The 19,393-nt window shown below is 42.3% G+C and overlaps 1 protein-coding gene across 1 annotated transcript in view; it reads right to left on the bottom strand.

The window, feature by feature from the left end:
- The window catches only part of LOC310689746 (putative acyl-CoA dehydrogenase 6), a 47,206-nt gene that overhangs the window by 6,031 nt on the left and 21,782 nt on the right, over positions 1-19,393 (bottom strand). Inside the window, exons 3-6 of the mRNA XM_083467696.1 lie at positions 14,541-14,670; positions 7,910-8,016; positions 6,836-7,003; positions 3,188-3,361 (exon numbers count right to left, since the gene is read on the bottom strand). Coding sequence (XP_083323822.1) covers positions 3,188-3,361; positions 6,836-7,003; positions 7,910-8,016; positions 14,541-14,670 — 579 coding nt within the window. The remainder of the gene's footprint in view (positions 1-3,187; positions 3,362-6,835; positions 7,004-7,909; positions 8,017-14,540; positions 14,671-19,393) is intronic.

Below are 19,393 nucleotides of genomic sequence, written 5' to 3'. Positions count from 1 at the left end.
GTTTGGTTGTAACTTTTATCTCATGGCAAGGGGCAAGGCCCATATCCAAGACTCTTACTGGCTTGAGATTCCCCCTTCTCCCCCACAAAGTAGAAAGTGAATAGGTCCATCACTCCATGAGAATGGCAACAGCTCCTCACACTTCTGTCTTGCAGAACGCTCCACCTTTCACACAAGAAGACAACATTTGTGAGGTGTTTTCTGACACAGAAGAGAAGCTTGTGAGGAGCTTTGCATGTGTGTTAGAGCTTCTGTGGGACTCTGGATTGCGACAAAATAGAGCTTACAGTACTTTGTTCACCAAGAATTCACCCCAGGAATCTCAGCCAAATCCTATTCCCACTGAGCCACAGCAAACACCACTTTATAAACCATCACAGTGGCAAAACTGTTTTCAAGGGTTGAGAAGGGAGAGAAATCCGCTTAATCTTCAGCGTTAGTGCTTAAGAATCCATTAGTTGCAAAGCAACTGGGAACCTTCCTTTGTTAAGACGTTTTCATGTCCCACGCGAGTTCTCAGCGTAACACTGAAGGAAAATGACTCTTAAGTGTTACTGTGCCTCTGTGAACATTTGACACTGCCTGCCATTTTCCATTCCCCCTGCTGCTTCCGCACAACAAATGTGTAGCCAAAAATAGTTATTCCCAGCATTCATGTGAAAACATATCCAGCTTCTCAAGCTGAAGTTGCTTTGTTGCTATTTTACAGCTCACTTAGCAAACTCAGGCTTCACTTTGTCCAGGATGTTGTGGCAGCGCCATGTCCCCTGGGTCGCCTCCTGACACCAAACGGGCACCTTCACTCTGCTGGTCTAGGCAGTGGCTGAAGAAACTTCTGTCTCAGAAAACCTATCCAGACGTTGTACTTAAATGTCTGGCTGATATTATATATGCTTTTAAGTGGTTTGTATATTTTTGTCATGTTAATCATAGAATCGTAGAATTGGAAAGGGACCACGAGGGTCATGGAGTCCAACCCCCCTGCAACACAGGAATCTCTTGCCCAGTGCGGCACTCGAACCCATGACCATGAGATTAAGTCTCATGCTCTACTGAGGTACCTGTTCTATATATAACTGCACTTGCATACCGCTTGGATAATTTGATCTTATTTTTTAACAAGTGGTTTATAAATTTTCAAAATGAATAAAATACTTAAGACCTGTGTGCCCTGATAGAATTATTATTAATTACCTGCTCTTTGCTCTTAAGATCCCAGGGTGGGTTACAATGTTAAAACACAGCAGTCCTCGTAGTGGTGCAGCAGTACAATTGCTGGCACATTTGCAAAGCTAAGCAGGGTCTGGTATGGTTTCAAATTGGGTGGGGGACTGTGTTTTGGGGTTCCTGCATTGTTGAACTAGATGACCCTGAGGATCCCTTTTCAACTCTACAATTCTATGACTGTATGAGTATTAAAAAATGGTTTAAAACAACATAAAAAGGTCAAAATAAATAAAAACATTGTCCAGTAGCACCTTAGAGACCAACTAAGTTTGTTCTGGTTATAAGCTTTCGTGTGCATGCACACTTCTTCAGATGGTCTCTAAGGTGCTACTGGACAAGTTTTTTTTATTTTGACTGCATCAGACCAACACGTCTACCTACCTGAAAATAAAAAGAAAGTGTGTCCTAAAAATATGCAACTCAAGTGTCAAAAGCCAGGATAAAGAGGTATGTATATTCAGCATTTGCTGGAAGCTGTATAATGAAGGTGCCAGACGCACCTCTGTGGGGAGGGAGTTGCACAAGTGGTAAAAGGTAAAGGACCCCTGGACGGTTGTCCAGTCAAAGGCGACTGGGGCTGTGGTGCCCATCTTGCTTTCAGGTTGACGGAGCCGGCGTTTGTCCACAGTGGAACACTGTGACAGAAAGCAGAGCGCACGGAAACACCCTTTACCTTCCTGCTGCAGCAGTACCTATTTATCTACTTGCACTGGTGTTCTTTTGAACTGCTAGGTTGGCAGAAGCTGGGACAGACCAATGGGAGCTCACTCGATTGCGGGGATTCAAACCACTGACCACCTGATCAGCAAGCCCAAGAGGCTCAGTGGTTTAGACCACAGCGCCACCCATCACACACCTTTTACAAGTGTTAATCTGTATTTCATACCATAGGTTTATTTCAATTTGCAAACTGCCTTGGGTACCTTGGCAGAAAGGTGGCATACAGTATAAATATAACAAGGGGGAATTAGCGGAGATTGGAATGCAGGCATTCCCTTGGTCTCTCCATGAAAGTCTCCTGCTTTAATTGCCATGCTGTTTTAACAGCCTGGTGTATTTCTAATTGTTTTGTATTTAAACAATGTTGTGCAATTGGTTTTCATGTTTCGCAAACCACTTGAGTGCTACCTTGACATTAAGCAGTATATATGAATCAATAAAATGGGTTGTATGCAATGCTGGGCATAGTCAAAACAGGCCCACTGAAATTAATTGGCATGGCTAAAGTAGGTCTATTAATTTCAATAGGTCTGCTCTGAGTAGAAGCTGGTTGGCAGCAACCCAATAATACTTTGTTTCCCATAAGGACTGCAGAAGCGGAATTCAATCATTAATTTGTTGCATTTACTATAAGAACATATGAAAGTGATCTCTATAATAAAATTAAGAAAATGGCATTTCCAACAGAGAGTTTTGTTTTTGTTTTTTTAATCCATCGTAATGGCATTGTGAAGCAGATGGCAGTGCTATATGGTTTATAAAAAATGCACTAAAAACCCTAGTTAAGGAAAGGGAAAAAATGTTAATTTCTTAGTTTTGAGTGCTGAGCGAAGCAGAGGGTAAGATTAAGTGCAAGAAAATTCTACACATTTTCTAGGAGGACCTTTTCATAATAAGCATGTACAGCTGAGTTCTGAAAGGCCCTCTGGAAAATTTACAACCGCTAACTTATAAGAACATAGGGAGCTGCCTCTTACTGAGTCAGAAACGGAACTTTTTGTTCCATTTGTGGACTCCTGCTTGTTGAACTTTCATTTATGTATTTTTATGAAAACAGAATGTCAAGTATGCAGAAGGGAGGAAAAAACTGACTTTGCCAGCGCATACCAAAGTATTTGGTGTTCTGCAAAAATAAGGGCTTTCAAAATGCCCATCAAGATATGGCTGAGATCTACCACTAAAATGCATTTTGTAAGTTGTTATGTAAGGGTCAGGCTTTATCACTGCCCAGAGGACTTACTGTTGGCTACTCCCCACATTCGCTCCTCTTGGAATTGCAACATCTGGTATGTAAAGCCCATTCCTTCCTCCCCAATGAGGTATTTTCTGGGAACTCTGACATCTTCAAAAAAGATTTGTGCCGTGTCGGATGACCGCATGCCCATCTTGTCGATTTTCTTAGCAATGTGAACACCTAAAAATAAGGGTTCGTGGAAAAAGTGACAGGAAACAATTAGTCCCAAACGTACCGTGGTATTTTCTTTTTAAAAGGTATAACCAAGAGTCTTCCTTTTTAAACACATAAGATTTCAAAATTTAAGAACACATGCAAGTGTGTGTGTATTTAAAAACCCCCAAGATAAGGTAAATACTTCCATTTCTACCTCATCTGTAAAAGCGGTGGGGCTGTTGTTAATCAGCAAATCAGAATTCTCAAGATCTAAAAAAGGTCTTGCTTTTCATAATCCTGAAAACAGGAACAGCTTCCTAATGAGAGTAAGCTGAATTTTAAAGTGAAAAATGTCAAAACTGCCCAGGTTGCTTATTATGGTAAAACGTTAGAATCTTGATTAATAAAGGAAACAAAACATGTAAAAAAAATTACAGAGAATTAGTATGAAATTTGTTCAGTCTTTCAGAGCATCATTCAAGTATCTAAACCCTTGAGAATGTACCCTCCATTCCCATACAGAATATGGTTCTGAGAGCAAAACACCCGCAACAATTAACCTCAGGTCATTCCAGGATAAGTGAGCTTTTTAAAAAGAAAAGAAAAGCATTTGGAGAAAATGGGAAGGAGTGGGTTGAGAGAAGGGGAAATTTCATCTTTGTTCTCTTTGCTGGGTGGAGGTCAGAATGAAATAGATAAATGCTATTTTCTTTAAGGTCACATGACCCGAGACAGTCAGCAAAACAAGGCTGCGGAATCATCCTGGGCTTTCTTCTCTTTTTAACCATGTGTTGGCATGGCAGGGATAAGCAGCTGTGTGTCGGACCATATGGAAGCTAGCTGCCTTAAACCAAGTCAAGCCATTGGTCTGCCTAGCTCAGCATCGTTCACTCTGGCTGCCAACAGCCCCCCAGGGTTCCCCCAAGGAGCTGGAGGCAGTGTACATGGTTTCCCCCTCCTTATTTAATCCCATGAGCCTCTAGGGCTCTTCCACGTAATGTTTCAATCTTGCGTGTGTAATTAAGCCCATTAGCAGAACGGAGTTCACAGTGACGCATGGAAAAACGAAAGCATGATTGAAAACATCCTCCAGATTCCAAATTCAAAAAAGTTTCTGAATCTTGGCTGCGTAGCAAAGTCCTAATTTTGTTATGTTTCTAAGGCCGCTTGGTTAGAACTGCACGCACATTTGTAATTCCAAAGGAAACAAAAGTCCACAGAATGATAATCAAAGCAGCTGGATTCAGTAAGGTTCAAAAACTAAGAGAGGTATTTCACCCTGGTTAGGAACAAAACAAAGAAGAAATAATTCAGGATTACTGGCCATTTTTAAAAGAAAAAAACAAACGGGCTGCAAGTTTAGCTATGTTATGACCAGACTTAATTTTGGTGAAGTCCATAAACTCAGTTCACATAAATTTTAATTGATCTCAGTCACGGTATTATCATTCCTTCCATTTGCATGTTCAGGCAGTGGGTGCTGTTTACTTATGTAGCCCAAACATCACCACCCACACACAAGGGAAGATATTAGCAGGCTTGAGCAGGGCGGAACCCAAGATTCACAGAAGTACAAAAAATATTGAGGGTGGGGGGAAACCCCTAAGGAGGAAGGAGAAAACTCCAAAGCCAGCCTAATGAGAACTGGGGGTGCTCAATGGTCACAGAATGCTGACAGACCATTGTGGGAGGGTGGTAGCGTTAATGGAACCCTGAACAGAGACACTGCATGCTGCAACATTTCGTTGCGGATTCTACCTGTCCTTCTCCAATGCAGAAGAGGGGAGGGATCAGCCCTGAAGATGCATGAGAAGTTTGTTGGTTTGTTCTTTTAACGGAAAAGGAGCAGTTAATGGAACAAAAGTCCTTTAATCATAAATGGAAATATTTTCATCTGAGATTGTGGGCAGTGCCGACAATGGAGATTCCAGTCTTATCTGGGGGGAGAACAGTAATTTTCCCATGCAGAAAACATACTGACTCTGATGCAGGAAACCCTACGATGGTCTGTTCCTATCGAAATCGGCCACAACTATCTACTTATCCTTAAGTTGACCTGGAGGCCTTCACCAGTTGTCCACAATGTCTCTGAGATCCCCCTCGCTGCCTCACAGCATCATGAGATGCTGAGAGTGGTTGTCTCTTTCGCCCATGAAAACTGAAGAAGGAAGTTTCAGCTCTGTGTGCTTTTCAATTGTCATTGCCAATCTCAACTCTACATACAGTGGTACCTTGGGTTAAGAACTTAATTCATTCCGGAGGTCCGTTCTTAATCTGAAACTGTTCTTAACCTGAAGCACCACTTTAGCTAATGGGGCCTCCAGCTGCCGCCACGCTGCCGCCGCACGATTTCTGTTCTTAACCCGAGGCATCATTTCTGGGTTTGCGGAGTCTGTAACCTGAAGCGTCTGTAACCTGAGGTACCACTGTATATGTCTTTGGACATATTAAACCGACCCCAGCTTCAACCATATTTTGTAAAGAAAGATGGTGATGGCTCTGGGTTTTCATTGGTTTGGACCCCAAATTGCTCCTTTGTCGACTGTAAAGTGTCGGGGGGAAGCAATTTCTACAAACAGCCGTTTCACCTGAAGCCCCGACCACCACATCCCACATCACTCCCAAGCCGCCTCCAGCTCCCAGGAGCAGATTTGTAGGAAGGGAGGTGAGGGGGTTGCAGAAAGGGGAAAGGTAAGGCAGTAAAGCCTATTTCATGAACTGTTTTAAATTCATGGGTGGAAAGTTGGGATTCTGGCCATCAGGTTTCCAGGTCACCTAATGAAGTTAAGCAACAAAAACAGTTTATACAGCAAAGAAATATATCTATCTATCTCCTGGCTGTAGCTTTGGTGACCGTTCTCCAAGACATACTAGATTGATAGCACTATTGTTCAGTGTGTTTGGATGTTTCAAGCCGTGTTTTTACAAGTATTATTTTTTTTAAAAGAAAATAGAAATCTGTGGGTTCCTTATCTATTCCTACAATAGGTTACAAGTTTCCACATCAAACACATTTCTAAGAGAAAGATGGTTTTAAATTTCCGCTGCTTGGGGTGAGGGAAGGGGTAGAGACTATGCATAAAATATTTACTTTCCTTTCGTTCCCATTTCTCATTTCCCACCCATCCCCCCTGCGACTTTCAAACCATGACATATCATTTAGCCTCTTTCAAATGTGATTGATTACTTTAAGAGAGTATCTCATTTCCAGGCAACACTGTTTTCATTTGAGGATGGAAGGACAGGTTAGGGAGGTCAGAACAGAAGATGTTCCAGCCCTCCAATTTTTGGTACTACTGCCATTTCCCCATATAATTTATTATATTTGCATCCTGCCTTTGTTGCATCATGGAACTGAAGGCAGCAGACTTGCAGTTCCCAGGCAGTCACCCATCCAGGCACAGGCCAGACCCGGACCTGCTTAGCTTCAGCAAGTTGGTGGCTTCATGCGCCTTCACGTGCCTTCACAGACACTCACAAAGACACCAGTTTTATTACCAGGTAGCTTCATCGGCAGACACAGAAGAGATTTGTTTCTGTGAGGTGGTCCGTCACTAGTGTTTGCCAGCAAGCACATCCAATCTGCCTGACAACCAGATGTAATCCACATTTTGCCACCATTTATAATATAGTCGTCTCCTTTTCTTACAGCCTTCGTCTTGATGCCTATTCAAAAGTAAAGAAGTTGTTAGGTGTACCTGTTCCAGAAATTCAGGCTGCACAGGGCTTTGTGTAACAGCACCAGCATACTGGAACTTAGCCTAGTAGCTAACTGGCAGCCAGTGCAATTCTTTCAGCAGTTGTGTAACACGATGGTTATAGTCTGCCCTAGTGAGCTGAGTTGAGCCACTGCATTCTGCACTAACTACAGCTTCTGAACCAACCTCAGAGGCAGCCCCACATGTTGCCATTTGCATTGCAATATCATGCAAAACACTAGGCCCTTTCCCCCCGCAAGAGCCCATTCTGCAAAGCTTTTTCATAACAGCACGCAATGTCCCAAATGCTGTAAGATTATGACCCACAACCCTGATGAGGAACCCTTGTCGCCACCAGCTCAGGAAGCCCACTCGCAGAGAATCCTTTCCATACCCAAGGTCCCAGTTTTGTGCAATTTCAATAGCCCTCTGCAAGCTAGTAAGTCACAGCTCTGGCAAGAGTGATCTGCTCTCCCCACTGCAGCCGCTAGACATGGAGGAAGAGGGAGGGGAAAGCAGTGGTCCCTCCCACTTTAAGTATGGCTCCACCTATCAGTGGCATGCAGCCCTTGACAGATTGCCTTGGAGAGAATGTGACAGAAATGGTTACTCGTCCATGCCCTATAGCATAGCAACTAGCAGCTTAATCTCCTGCACATTTGTGAAATTGAGAATGTAAACACAGTTTACTGGGTGATCTCGGGCCAATCACCATCTCGCAAAATTAAAGTTTCTGTGTTGTCTGTGCGGGGCAGAGGGATTGTGTGTGCGTCACCCTGAGGAACTTTGAGGAGAAGCAAGATCCAAAAACATGATGAAATGAACACCAGCTTACACATCTTATAAAAATCCTCAGCATCGTCTATTTACTTACTTGCAACATCTGAGCCTGCAGCAGGTTCACTGACTCCTAAGCAAGCCACAACATCTCCAGCTATACTTGGGGCAAGGAATTCTCTCTTCAGCTCTTCAGATCCAAATCTGCAATGTGAAATATTCACAACATTGTTTGCTACAATTCTGAAGATTTCTGAATGCAAGTGGCATTACAATATTCCTCTCCCCCCCCCCCATTTTTTTTCTTTGAATGGGAGAGCAATACTTTCATTTATGTCTTTTCAAAATACATATTCAGAAGAGACAGAAGCCATGGAAATAACTTGTATGTCTGCAGAAGGGGAGAAACAAAAAGAAACCACAGAAAAATAAGATTTAGAATGTGGCTGTCAAGCAAGTAAGGCAAGGGCACCAAGAGGCAGCTTCTTCTAAGGAATGAGAACCAATCCAAATGGACTGGTGGCTTGCTGGGGCAATTGACAAATGCCCTGTTTTTGCAATACCCTCCTTCTTTGCAGTCCCTGGCAAGCACCCAAAAACAAAATACTCCAAACATATAGGGACATAGGAAGCTGCCTTATACAGAAGCACCTGCTCACACAAAGGGGTTTTTTTGGAGGAGTTTGGATTTGATATCCCACCTTTCACTCCCTTTAAGGAGTCTCAAAGTGGCTAACATTCTCCATTCCCTTCCTCCCCCACAACAAACACCCTGTGAGGTGAGTGGGGCTGAGAGACTTCAGAGAAGTGTGACTGGCCCAAGGTCACCCAGCAGCTGCATGTGGAGGAGCGGAGATGCAAACCCGGTTCCCCAGATTACGAGACTACCGCTCTTAACCACTACACCACGCTGGCTCTGACCATACTCAATTGCCGATGACCATACTCAATGCTTCTACGTTCATGTATTAATTTACAAGGCCCTTAACAATTTGAGTCCAGGATACCGCAACAGCCAGCTAATCCCATATATCCCTGCCCAATCACCGAGTTCTTTGGGGGAGTCGCTGTTAAGAGGCCTCCCCCCCCCCCGGCGCTTGGATGCACAGCTCAAATACAACAGGAGCTGTGTGTTTAGTATTGTGGGCTCAATTTTACACAATGCCCTTCCAGTTGGGGGACAAGCGGCTTCCCTCCTTCCTGAACCTCCAAACCTCTTTTTTTTGCAAGCAAGCAAGCAGGCAAGCAAGCATTTTAACTCAAGTTTGATTTTATATATTTAACTGATTTTTTTCTGTATTGTGTTTTTGTAAACCACTTAGAGATTTATTATAAATTGCTCAGACAAATAAAGATAATTGCATAAATGTGCAGACTTCGACACAGCCCTGCTCCTGCCCTACATGCAAACCATCCGTGAGCGGAACCGATGTTTCAATTCCAGAACAAAATGTGAATGCAATTCTGTTGAATGGAGTTACAAAGAAGAGATTTATAAGGGCATCCGAACACTATTACGTTTACCACACTCACTTCTTCCACGCAGATGCCTGTGTATCCCAGGGAAATGCTTCCCAAGTTCCCCTTAAAGAGCAATCAATATGCTTTCTGGCAGATGGGAGTCTTGCTGAACTGAACAAAAACATGTCTTAAATGCCTGCACTTCATTCTGATTTAACTGGAGGGGGGGCATTTGTTCCCTTCTCTTAATATGAAGGAGGGAGGCAGGGAGACGAGATGGTACTCTTTCTTCTTTCACATCCCACAGGGGAGGAAAAAGGAGCCATGCAGAGCGTCGTGCAACTGAATTAATTAAATCTAGAGTGAGGAACGTTTCTAATTAGGACTGACACTTTATGGCATACCATCAGTGGGGGGAAAATTGTAGCTTCAAGTAGGAACAGCTGCAGGTGAGTTCTTTCACATTCCACATTTCATTAAACCACCCTACGCTCGCGTCTTTCTAAGCGCCACGTCAAGTGACCCACTTCAAAAGAAATGGCAGGTCTTCCAGGACGAGTGTGGCACTTGGCACACATAAGTGGCGCAGCGGATCTGCACAGAAGGGCATCGAACTGCTGATAACCCAAGACTGAGCAGCAGCAATACTGAAAAGAGTCAATCTTGAGAGTCACACGCTTAGGGAGGGTTGAATATAACCATTTCTGTTTCTCTCCGTTTCTTGTTTTTCCATTCTTAAGTTTGGTTCTCCGCATCAGTTTGCAATAATAATAATAATAATAATAATAATAATAATAATAATAATAATAATAATAATAAATGAAACAGTCCTCCTGAAAAAGTCTCATAATAAGACACATTTCTGGAACCAATTTTTGCTCTATACGTGTTTTTGCTAAGCAAACATCCTCAATGTAACAGATTTTTTTGGTATGTTGCTGTTCACAAATATATGCGTGTACAGTATATGAATCTTCACACATGTACGCGTTACCTAGTTGAAGAAATGCATTGCAATATCTGGAGAAGTGTGAGTTTTGAAGGATGGGGGATGACTTTCTGCAGGGATTGAGTGTGTGATCAAGTTCCCTGAGGTGAACTCAGATAAGCAGCTGATTCAGCTGCATCTCCACCTGCCATCAGGTATGGGGAAAGTGGCCGTGATTGGGGGAAACCACCTTATGGGCCGAGCTGGGACCTGTGACGGGCCAAAGCGGGCTTGTGGACTGCAGACTCTCCACTCCTGCTTTAGAAGTTTTATTCAAAAATTACTTCCTCAAACCTCAGTGTTCCCTTAAGCAGGGCAGTGCCACCCTTTTGTTGGAGACCTGCTATGGGCTGCACTTCCGTTGCCCCTGGAGTTTGTTATTAGAAGGAAGGCTAAGCGGTCCATTTGACCTCCTGCAATTCCTTTGGAAAATAAGTATCAGGGTAAGTGGTTTAGGGTTTATTATGAAGGACTCCCAATATAATCAGAATTTCTCATGTCGCTCTTCTGCCAACAGTGCCTGCAATTTCTGCTGCAAAGATTCTTGTGTTCCAGGCATGTCCAACAGGTCAATCGCGATCTACCTACCAGTCGATCGTGGGGTGTCTGTGGTCAATCATGGTCGAAGTTTGGTGAAGCCTCCCTCCCAAAAGCTCAAAAACTCTGGTCATTCCCCCCCCCCCAAAAAAGCTCAGCAACTAACTGTGGTCAATCCAATGGGTAGATCACTGCCAGTTTATTTATAGTGGGAGTAGATCGCAATCTCTTGTAAGTTGGACGTGCCAGTTGTATTCAGTTCTCAACCAATGTGTCCCTTCCCTGCCTCCTCCCATCTCTTTTAGTGCAGCATATTCTTGCAATTTCCATGAGACATTTGTGTAGCTTGTAAATGGATGTGATTAGTATCCCAGAGGCTGTCATTGCCACATGGTGTTGAAAAAACACAGCAAACGTAAGCCAAAACACTGGGGGAGGGGGGGGATGAAGCCATGTGTCAGCTATTTATTGATTTGTTTAAAAACCACAGGGAAGAATTAAATATAATAAAAGCCTGTTCTGGGGAATTCTTTCCACAGTCTTATTGCATCAAGCTGCCATTTTTATCCTCAGCAGTACAATAAATGGGCCAGAGTTTGGGAGGAAGCAATCGATATGTGAAATTATGGCAACCCGCATGTTGCCAGGGGGTTTATACCACACATGTTTAAAAGGAAAAAGAAAAGGCTATTTGGAAAGATCTCTCTGGGGGAAGCCTTCATATCGAACAAAGAATGTTCACATTTCTAACTTGTCTGGATAAATTCAAGAACGGGGTGTTAATTCAGAAAGGAGTAGAGGTGGGAAGACAAGCAAAATGCTTTTTACACCTGGACTTGACCAATTCCAAATTCAACTTTAACCACACGGTTGGATTACTGCAAAGGACTTTTTGTGGGGCCACCCTTGGGGTTGGTCCTGAGGCTACAGGTGGTGCAGAACATGGAAGCTAGGTTGCTTGTGGGGACAAATTACCACCAGCATATAACGTATTGATTGCAGGATATTCACTGGCTGCCGCTTTGCTACTGGGTCAAGTCCAAGGTGTTGGTACTAAAATCTACAGCTCAGGACCAGGTGACTTGAGATACTACCTTAAACCCAATGGTCTGCAGGAAAGCTTCTTTGGCAAGTTTCACAAATCTCAGAAGCCTGTGCTCCAGTAACTCAGAGCAGGACTTTCAGTATGACTGCCCCTGTACTGTAGAATAACGTTTCTGTCAAAATATGACAGGCACCCATTATCTCCACTTTCTGGAAGCAGCTGAAGACATTTCTCGTCCCAACAGGCTTTCCCAGGTGGGTGAATGGGTCTCTGCCACAGGTCTCTATCCTGTATTGTTTTAGTTTTGTTTTAAATGTATCAGCTGGTTGTTGTTGTGTAATACCATTTGCTGTTTTAATTGTACACTGCCTTAAGATGATTGTGTGCAAGGCCAACAGTAATTAATGATAATGCGCCTACATGTGCTTAAATCTCAATCTACAGGCTTCCTTGATAGTTGACAACACAACAGAAGGCAATCTCTGCCCCACCAAGAAAGCATAAAACAGGTTGTCTCAGAGGCTAGGGACGCCATTGATCTGCTTCAGCTGCAGCCACTGATGTAGCCCATGCATTGGTAACCTCAAGTCTGGATTACGACAACATGCTGTATGTCAGGCTACCCTTAGCTTTGCTCTAGAAGATTTGGTCTGTAGTGCTTTTAATGACCACCTTACCCCATATGTCCAAGTAAATTACTGAGAACATTTGGGAGAACATTATTAGTGGATCCTCTGTAGTCCAGAAGCATGACTTGTGTCAACAAGGAGCCATGCCTTGAGTGTTGTGGGCCCAACTCCATGGAACTCCCTTCTATTAGAAATCCAGCAGGCACCATCTCTGGTAGGTTTCAGATGTCAGGTGGAAGCTGTTCTATTTCAGAAGGATACTGTTTTGCTGGAAAAGCTGCACAAAAGGGCAACCAAAATGATCCCGTGGCTGGAGCAACCAACATTTTTGACTTATTAGTTTAGGGGGGAAACTGAACAATGGTGATGGAGACATGACAGGCATAAAAATTATGAATGGTGTGGACAGAGAGAACTTTTCAACAGCGTCTACATACACAAGTTTCTAAGACAGGTGATAAAAATCCCTTTGAGATTTTCTTTCATAGTATTTTCAACTCTGGTGTCTACATGTTAAATTGTTGATGGTCCTATGATTCTCTCATCCCGAATTACTTCCATCCATCTTCTTGCAAACCAACTGTCCAATCTTGTTCTTGTCTCTATCGAGTTGGGTGGCAATATTACCTGCTGAGAGTTTATTTACTTATTTATTTTTTTACCTTGAGGCTCGTCTCATCAGCAGTAGTAATGGTACTGCAGTGGGGAAAAAAACATGTAACATGGCTTCTATTTCCTGAACTCCCAAACAAGATAATCAGCAGCTTTGATAAACTAGAGCGATTATCGACCTGCCGAAGTGGCGGGTGCTGGTGAGCTGCGATAATATGCAGGCTCAGGTGTACAGAACCATTTCTACTAATGGGTTTTTCTATGTTACCTTTCCTTCTAATTTGCAGAGTGGTCTTTGATCTTCACAGCATTTGCCTTCAAAACAACTGCTAAGTAGGTCATATGGCAGTTCCCATATTACAGATGGGAAATTGGTGAAGAGTGCACACCTTGCCCCATACGATGTTCACAGAGGCAGCTGGAGGGGCCATCAGTCAGGCGGTGAGCCAGCTTGACAATGTGAACACATGTGGGGAAACTTGACAGTGAGATGCTGATCTGTTATCCAGGTACTAAGAGTCAACAGCCTCCTTAGATACGGTTACACCACAAGATAGATGGGAAGGCACTTTCCCACTCCCAAGCTATGTACTGCAGCTAGAGACCAAATGGGATGTCAAGGTGGTGATGAAGTTGATGATAACAATAATGTTTTGGGGTTAGCGCATCTATTTTATTTAGTGTTGAAATATGTGCTTATATCTCACAAACTATCTGGAAAAAAACCTCTTGCATATTTACAAACTCACAAAAAAGATATGGCAATTACATATATGAAATGTATAGTAGTATGGTTTTTTTTGTTTTTTCATTCTCTTTTGCTCTCTTATATTCTTTCTTTCTTTTTTATTTTCTCGTTTTGTGTCTGTAGTAAATGTTGTTTGATATTTTTTAATTCAAATAAATAAATATTGATTTTTTTTAAAAAGGGGGAAAAAATCCTCTTGCTATAGCTTCATTTTGCCTTTGCACCAAAATAATAGCAGCTTTCTTGAAATTAGTAGTAAACAAATTAAATCAGGACCTTACCATTTATTGCAGATCTTTGCTGAATTGTGGTGAATACATAAAAGTAAACACATACCAGGCGAGTTAATAGTTACCCTATTTATTTATTTGTGGGATTTCCTAGATTGCCTTTTGTTAATTGATCCCAGGGCGATTCACAATAATTGAAACAACCAAATGAAGCATTTAAACAAATCCTCCAACAAGAATATAGCTTTTCATTAAAATCTGTGTGAGCTATTCTTTTTCCTTTGTGGTATTTTATGACTTTGGGTGAAACATATGTCACATTTAAAATCTTCCATTTTTGCCTTCCTTCATTATGCAGAGCTAGATTGAAAGCTGTAGCTCTCTTTCTGCTTTTGTAAAAAAAACCTCACTGTCCCCTGAAGAACAAACCCTTTAAAGTCAAGAGAAAGAGCCAATGAGTTTTTCTTGGGAAATCTACCTTGCAAGGGCAGGTGTCGCCATGTCAGCTTGTACTCCAATCGCCATGGGAACCCCTCCACAGCGAATATTTCCCAGTTCTTCAGCCACTGCAATACTGTATGAGAAGTCCAGGCCAAGGCCGCCATATTCTGTTATAAGAAAGGGAATTTTCTTCTTAAGAATTATAAAATGGTATTCAATCAAATTTGTTGTTGTTGTTGTTGTTGCTACTACCACCACTTACTCTATATTATGGAAAATTGGTTGTTCACTATGCATTTGGATACCTCTTAAGCTATCGTAACCTAATTTTTGAAGGATGTTCCCTCACAGAAAAGAGTAGGTTTTCATCTATGCTTGGATACAACTGGATGTCGTTTTAAATCAATATTGTAAACTGAATTTTTCAAAACTGATTTTTTGCTTTCTAAGAATTCCCGATCAATGCTGGCGAAGCTACCAGTATACTATAATGCAGCTTTCTCTGACCTGATATTTTGCATTCCAATGACCTTCAGCTCCAGCCAGCATGAGAAATTGTCATGGACTGTAGTCCAAAATATCTGAAGTATGTGAGGAATCAAGTGTTATACTGTTTGTACATCTTGTAAAGCCAAACTATAGTTTACTGGGACTGCAGAAACATGCAGGCTCCTGAGGAGGAGCTCACACCTCCTCTAAGTGCTCAAGGGATGTTGGTTTGCACTGCTCGCTTAATATACCCAATTTAAAATCATGATTAAGAAGAATGCATACATTGGTAGAAGGCATCTTCTAAATTCTCTTCTTAAAGGTTATTCCTCCCATTTCCATCACCGGGAATAAACCTAATTCATGCTTATTTGTCTGAAGTTATATATGTACAGCCTAAAAGGATTTTTAGCAACTGACATTAAGAAAAACTCATAAAGCCCTCATATTCTGAAGCAAATGGCATTTGTTCAATAATGGAAATATACCACAAATCATGGGCTAAGATTTATCCAGGGTTAGCATGGCTTTAAGTTGATGTTAATGCTTCTCTAAATGGGACTTATTTCATTAGTCTGGGCTGAAAGAAGTCAGGTTCTTGACTTGCTCCACTGGGTCAGAGTTTGCTCCTCTGGGACATCTGTCGGAAAAGAAATTAAGTCTCCACCAGGGCAAACTACAGAGTACATACCAGCTCTATTTTCCCACACATGTACGCTTAAGGGGGACCATTACACACCACTGACCAAGCTCGGACATATGTATGTTGCTTCAAAGCTCAAACTCTAGAAAAGGACCTCGAAAGTTACACCAAATCTGGTGCCTACACTTGGTAATGATGCAGCCCTCTTGAAAAGAAGGAAACCTGGAGTTGCATCTAAGGAAGTTCTGCTCAGAATTGGCCCATTAAAATTCATCAGCCTAACTTAGCCATGCCCATTAATTTCAATGGGTGTACTCCGAGTAGGACGCGGGTGGCGCTGTGGCTAGCCTAGGACAGAGCCTAGGACTTGCCGATCAGAAGGTTGGCGGTTCGAATCCCCGCAATGGGGTGAGCTCCCGTTGCTCAATTCTAGCTCCTGCCAACCTAGCAGTTCGGAAGCATGTCAAAGTGCAAGTAGATAAATAGGAACCGCTCTGGCGGGAAGGTAAACGGCATTTCCGTGTGCTGCTCTGGTTCACCAGAGGCGGCTTAGTCATGCTGACCACATGACCCGGAAGCTGTCTGCGGACAAACGCCGGCTCCCTCGGCCTATAGAGCGAGATGAGCGCGCAACCCCAGAGTCGGTCACGACTGGACCTAATGGTCAGGGGTCCCTTTACCTTTTAACTTAGCCATACCCATTCATTTCAATGGGTCTACTCCGAGTATGACTAGCAATGGCTATACCCACTGGGCTCCACAGAGCGTGGTATTAATTGGCTTAGATTCAGTTTCAGAAGGAATCCAATCAAGGGGCACTCCTGCTAATAGAGGTGGAAGGAGTGACTTTTGTCAATTCGCTATTCTTGTACCCTGCAAAAATCTGCTCTGGGGAACTTGGGGACTTATTGTAATGAGGTAAGGGGACTGCAGGGGGAGAGGGAAAGTTTTTAAGTTAATAAAATGTAAAATTTAGAAGCAACAATTTAAATGCATAATAAGCTGACTTCAAGCTGCTTTTCATATGCAAATGCCAACATTACTCGAAACCTGACAATCATCTCTCAGAGTCCAGAACAATGAGGAAAGGCACTTTTGTGAAAAGATTTGATCTGCCACATTTTACCAGCTATAGAAAAACACTCAAGGGGGCAGAGGAGATTGCTGTCCTCTCACAAATATGAGCATTAAACATACTGATGTATTGTGATTCAGTGGTTTTTGATGTTTACGAAAGCTTAAACCATAATAAACCATAATAAATCTAAATAAAAAAATTCCTTCCAGTAGCACCTTAAAGACCAACCAAGTTAAAGTTAAAGTTAGGTTAGGAAACTTAGGTCTTTAAGGTGCTACTGGAAGGAATTTTTTTATTTTGACTATGGCAGACCAACACGGCTACCTATCATAATAAATCTGTTAGCCTTTAAGGTTCGATAAGGCTTTCGTTGTTTTTTGCTGGACGAGACATAGCTACCCCACTAGAAACCATAAAAAACTACGAAAAAACTCTTCTCCCTTAATACATGCACACATAAGTTTTATGCGTATGCCTCCTTTCCGCAGTTCAAACTAAGCTCAAGGCAGCTTGCAACATGAAGAAGATACACAACTACAGTGGTACCTCAGGTTAAGAACTTAATTCATTCTGGAGGTCCGTTCTTAACCTAAAACTGTTCTTAACCTGAGGTATCACTTTAGCTGATGGGGCCTCCCGCTGCCGCCACACGATTTCTGTTCTCGTCCTGCAGCAAAGTTCTTAACCCAAGGTACTATTTCTGGGTTAGCGGAGTCTGTAACCTGAAGTGTCTGTAACCCAAGGTACCACTGTATAACATAACAAAAGTAGTCATAAACAATAAATAAAACAATAAAAAATACTGAACAATTTCCACATAAATCGCAAGATTCAAAACTAAGATACACAGACCAACAGAAACAACAGCAGCACCACAGTCGGAGATGTCAGAACACAAAATTTGTAAGTGTAATCAGCACTTTGCCTAGTTGAACATCCTAGAAAATGATAATTCCACAAAGGGCATTAGCAGTTCCCCTGCAGTACAGGCTGTTCAGACACTGTGGTTGAGGGAGCTATACATCTGTAACCTCCTGATTCAAATGTCACCTCACCCGATGGACTTAAGCACATTCTTCTCCCTCAGCTTCAATATCCCTTTCTGCAGTGAGTGGGGATATAATCATACAGACTTGCCTTGAGGGATTCATCATCAACATCATCATCATCATCATCATCATCATCATCATCATCATATTCCAGACCAGAGATAAAGCACAATGAGAAAGCTATTCTATTCTGACACTTCCATTATCAGGCTATTTCCAGGACTACTTGGCAAACGTGATCTTCATGCCCACCTGCCTGCTAGCCCAACACATTTTCTACAATTTACCCCTGCATCCATTCCTCTCCCTTTCTGCCGTTGCCTCCCTTGTGCAAAATTTTGGAGCAGGAGTAGGGGACCCCCAACTCCCATCTGCATGGCCATTAGTCATGGGAACTGCAGTTCAGAACTTTGATAGCACTATATAAATGATACACAACCTGAAACGAATCTAGCTGCAAAAGACAAGACCCAATTTTTTTAAAAAAATTATGCAATAGCAATACAGGCATTTGACTATAATAGTACCTGTCAATGCTAATTGCAATGCAATTTATCACAGATCACACAGCAACGCAGTGGAATGCATAATCGCTTTATTAAGAGGTTCAAAGCCAATAAAGTAACACACATGGATACACTGAATATGCATTGAATGGTCCGTCAAGCCAAGAGCAGTTTTAAAAACAAATGCCCTATTCTGTATTAACTAATGCATAAAATACCAAACAAGATCATGCAAAATCCTAGCTGGCACCTATTCAGGACCCTGCCACTGATTTTAATTAGCCTTATTTCATTTTCAAATATACAAACAAACCTCTTCTCAGGCTAATTTAAATTCATCTATTTCATAAGGCCCCTTCCCCAATAGTTATTTCAAAGGCATCTGGTTTTCTTAAATAAACACGCTATGAGGGTTAGGCATGTTACATTTATGTTGCACCCTTCCATCAGGGGGACATGGATTTCTCTGAACATCACAAACATGCAGTTTATCCTCCTATCAAGGGGTATATGAGAGAGAGAGAGAGAGAGAGAGAGAGAGAGAGAGAGAGAGAGAGAGAGAGATTGGTCCAAGGTCACACGAGCTTCATGGCTGAGTTGGAATTTAAAGAGAGCCTGTGGCCCTCCAGATGTTGTCAGGCATCAACTCGTATCAGCCCCAAGCAGCATGGTCAATGGTCAGGGATGATAAGAGCTGCATCCAACAACATCTGCAAGGATGGGATGGGGCACAGATTCCACATTGCTATTCTTGCTAATATGGAACCTCTTATTAAAGGAAGTTTGACTAAACAAAAGCTTAAACCAGGGATGTTTTAAATACGCTTTTCTTTTATTTTAAATTGTGCTGCTTTAATTTTTTTATGTTTGTCACCCTGGGCTCTGACATCCACTTAAAAACAGTTTCAATTTCTGTTTATAAATAACAGCTATAGACGTTTGCCAGCATAAGCAGTCAAGTGGATATGTGGGCACAATAAAAGAGGGAGAAGATATAGCAACCTGTTCCCTTGACCGTGGATCTGAGATATATTTACAATCAAGACCAGCTTTTCCATCCAACGATTCCATCCAAAGGTAAGCTGCATTTGTGCCATACATTTGAAGCAACCTCTGAGGAAAAGA

Source organism: Podarcis liolepis (assembly GCF_965112155.1).
Source record: "Podarcis liolepis genome assembly, chromosome: 12".
Taxonomy (NCBI): domain Eukaryota; kingdom Metazoa; phylum Chordata; class Lepidosauria; order Squamata; family Lacertidae; genus Podarcis; species Podarcis liolepis.
This window is presented reverse-complemented; position numbering and strand designations above follow the sequence as displayed.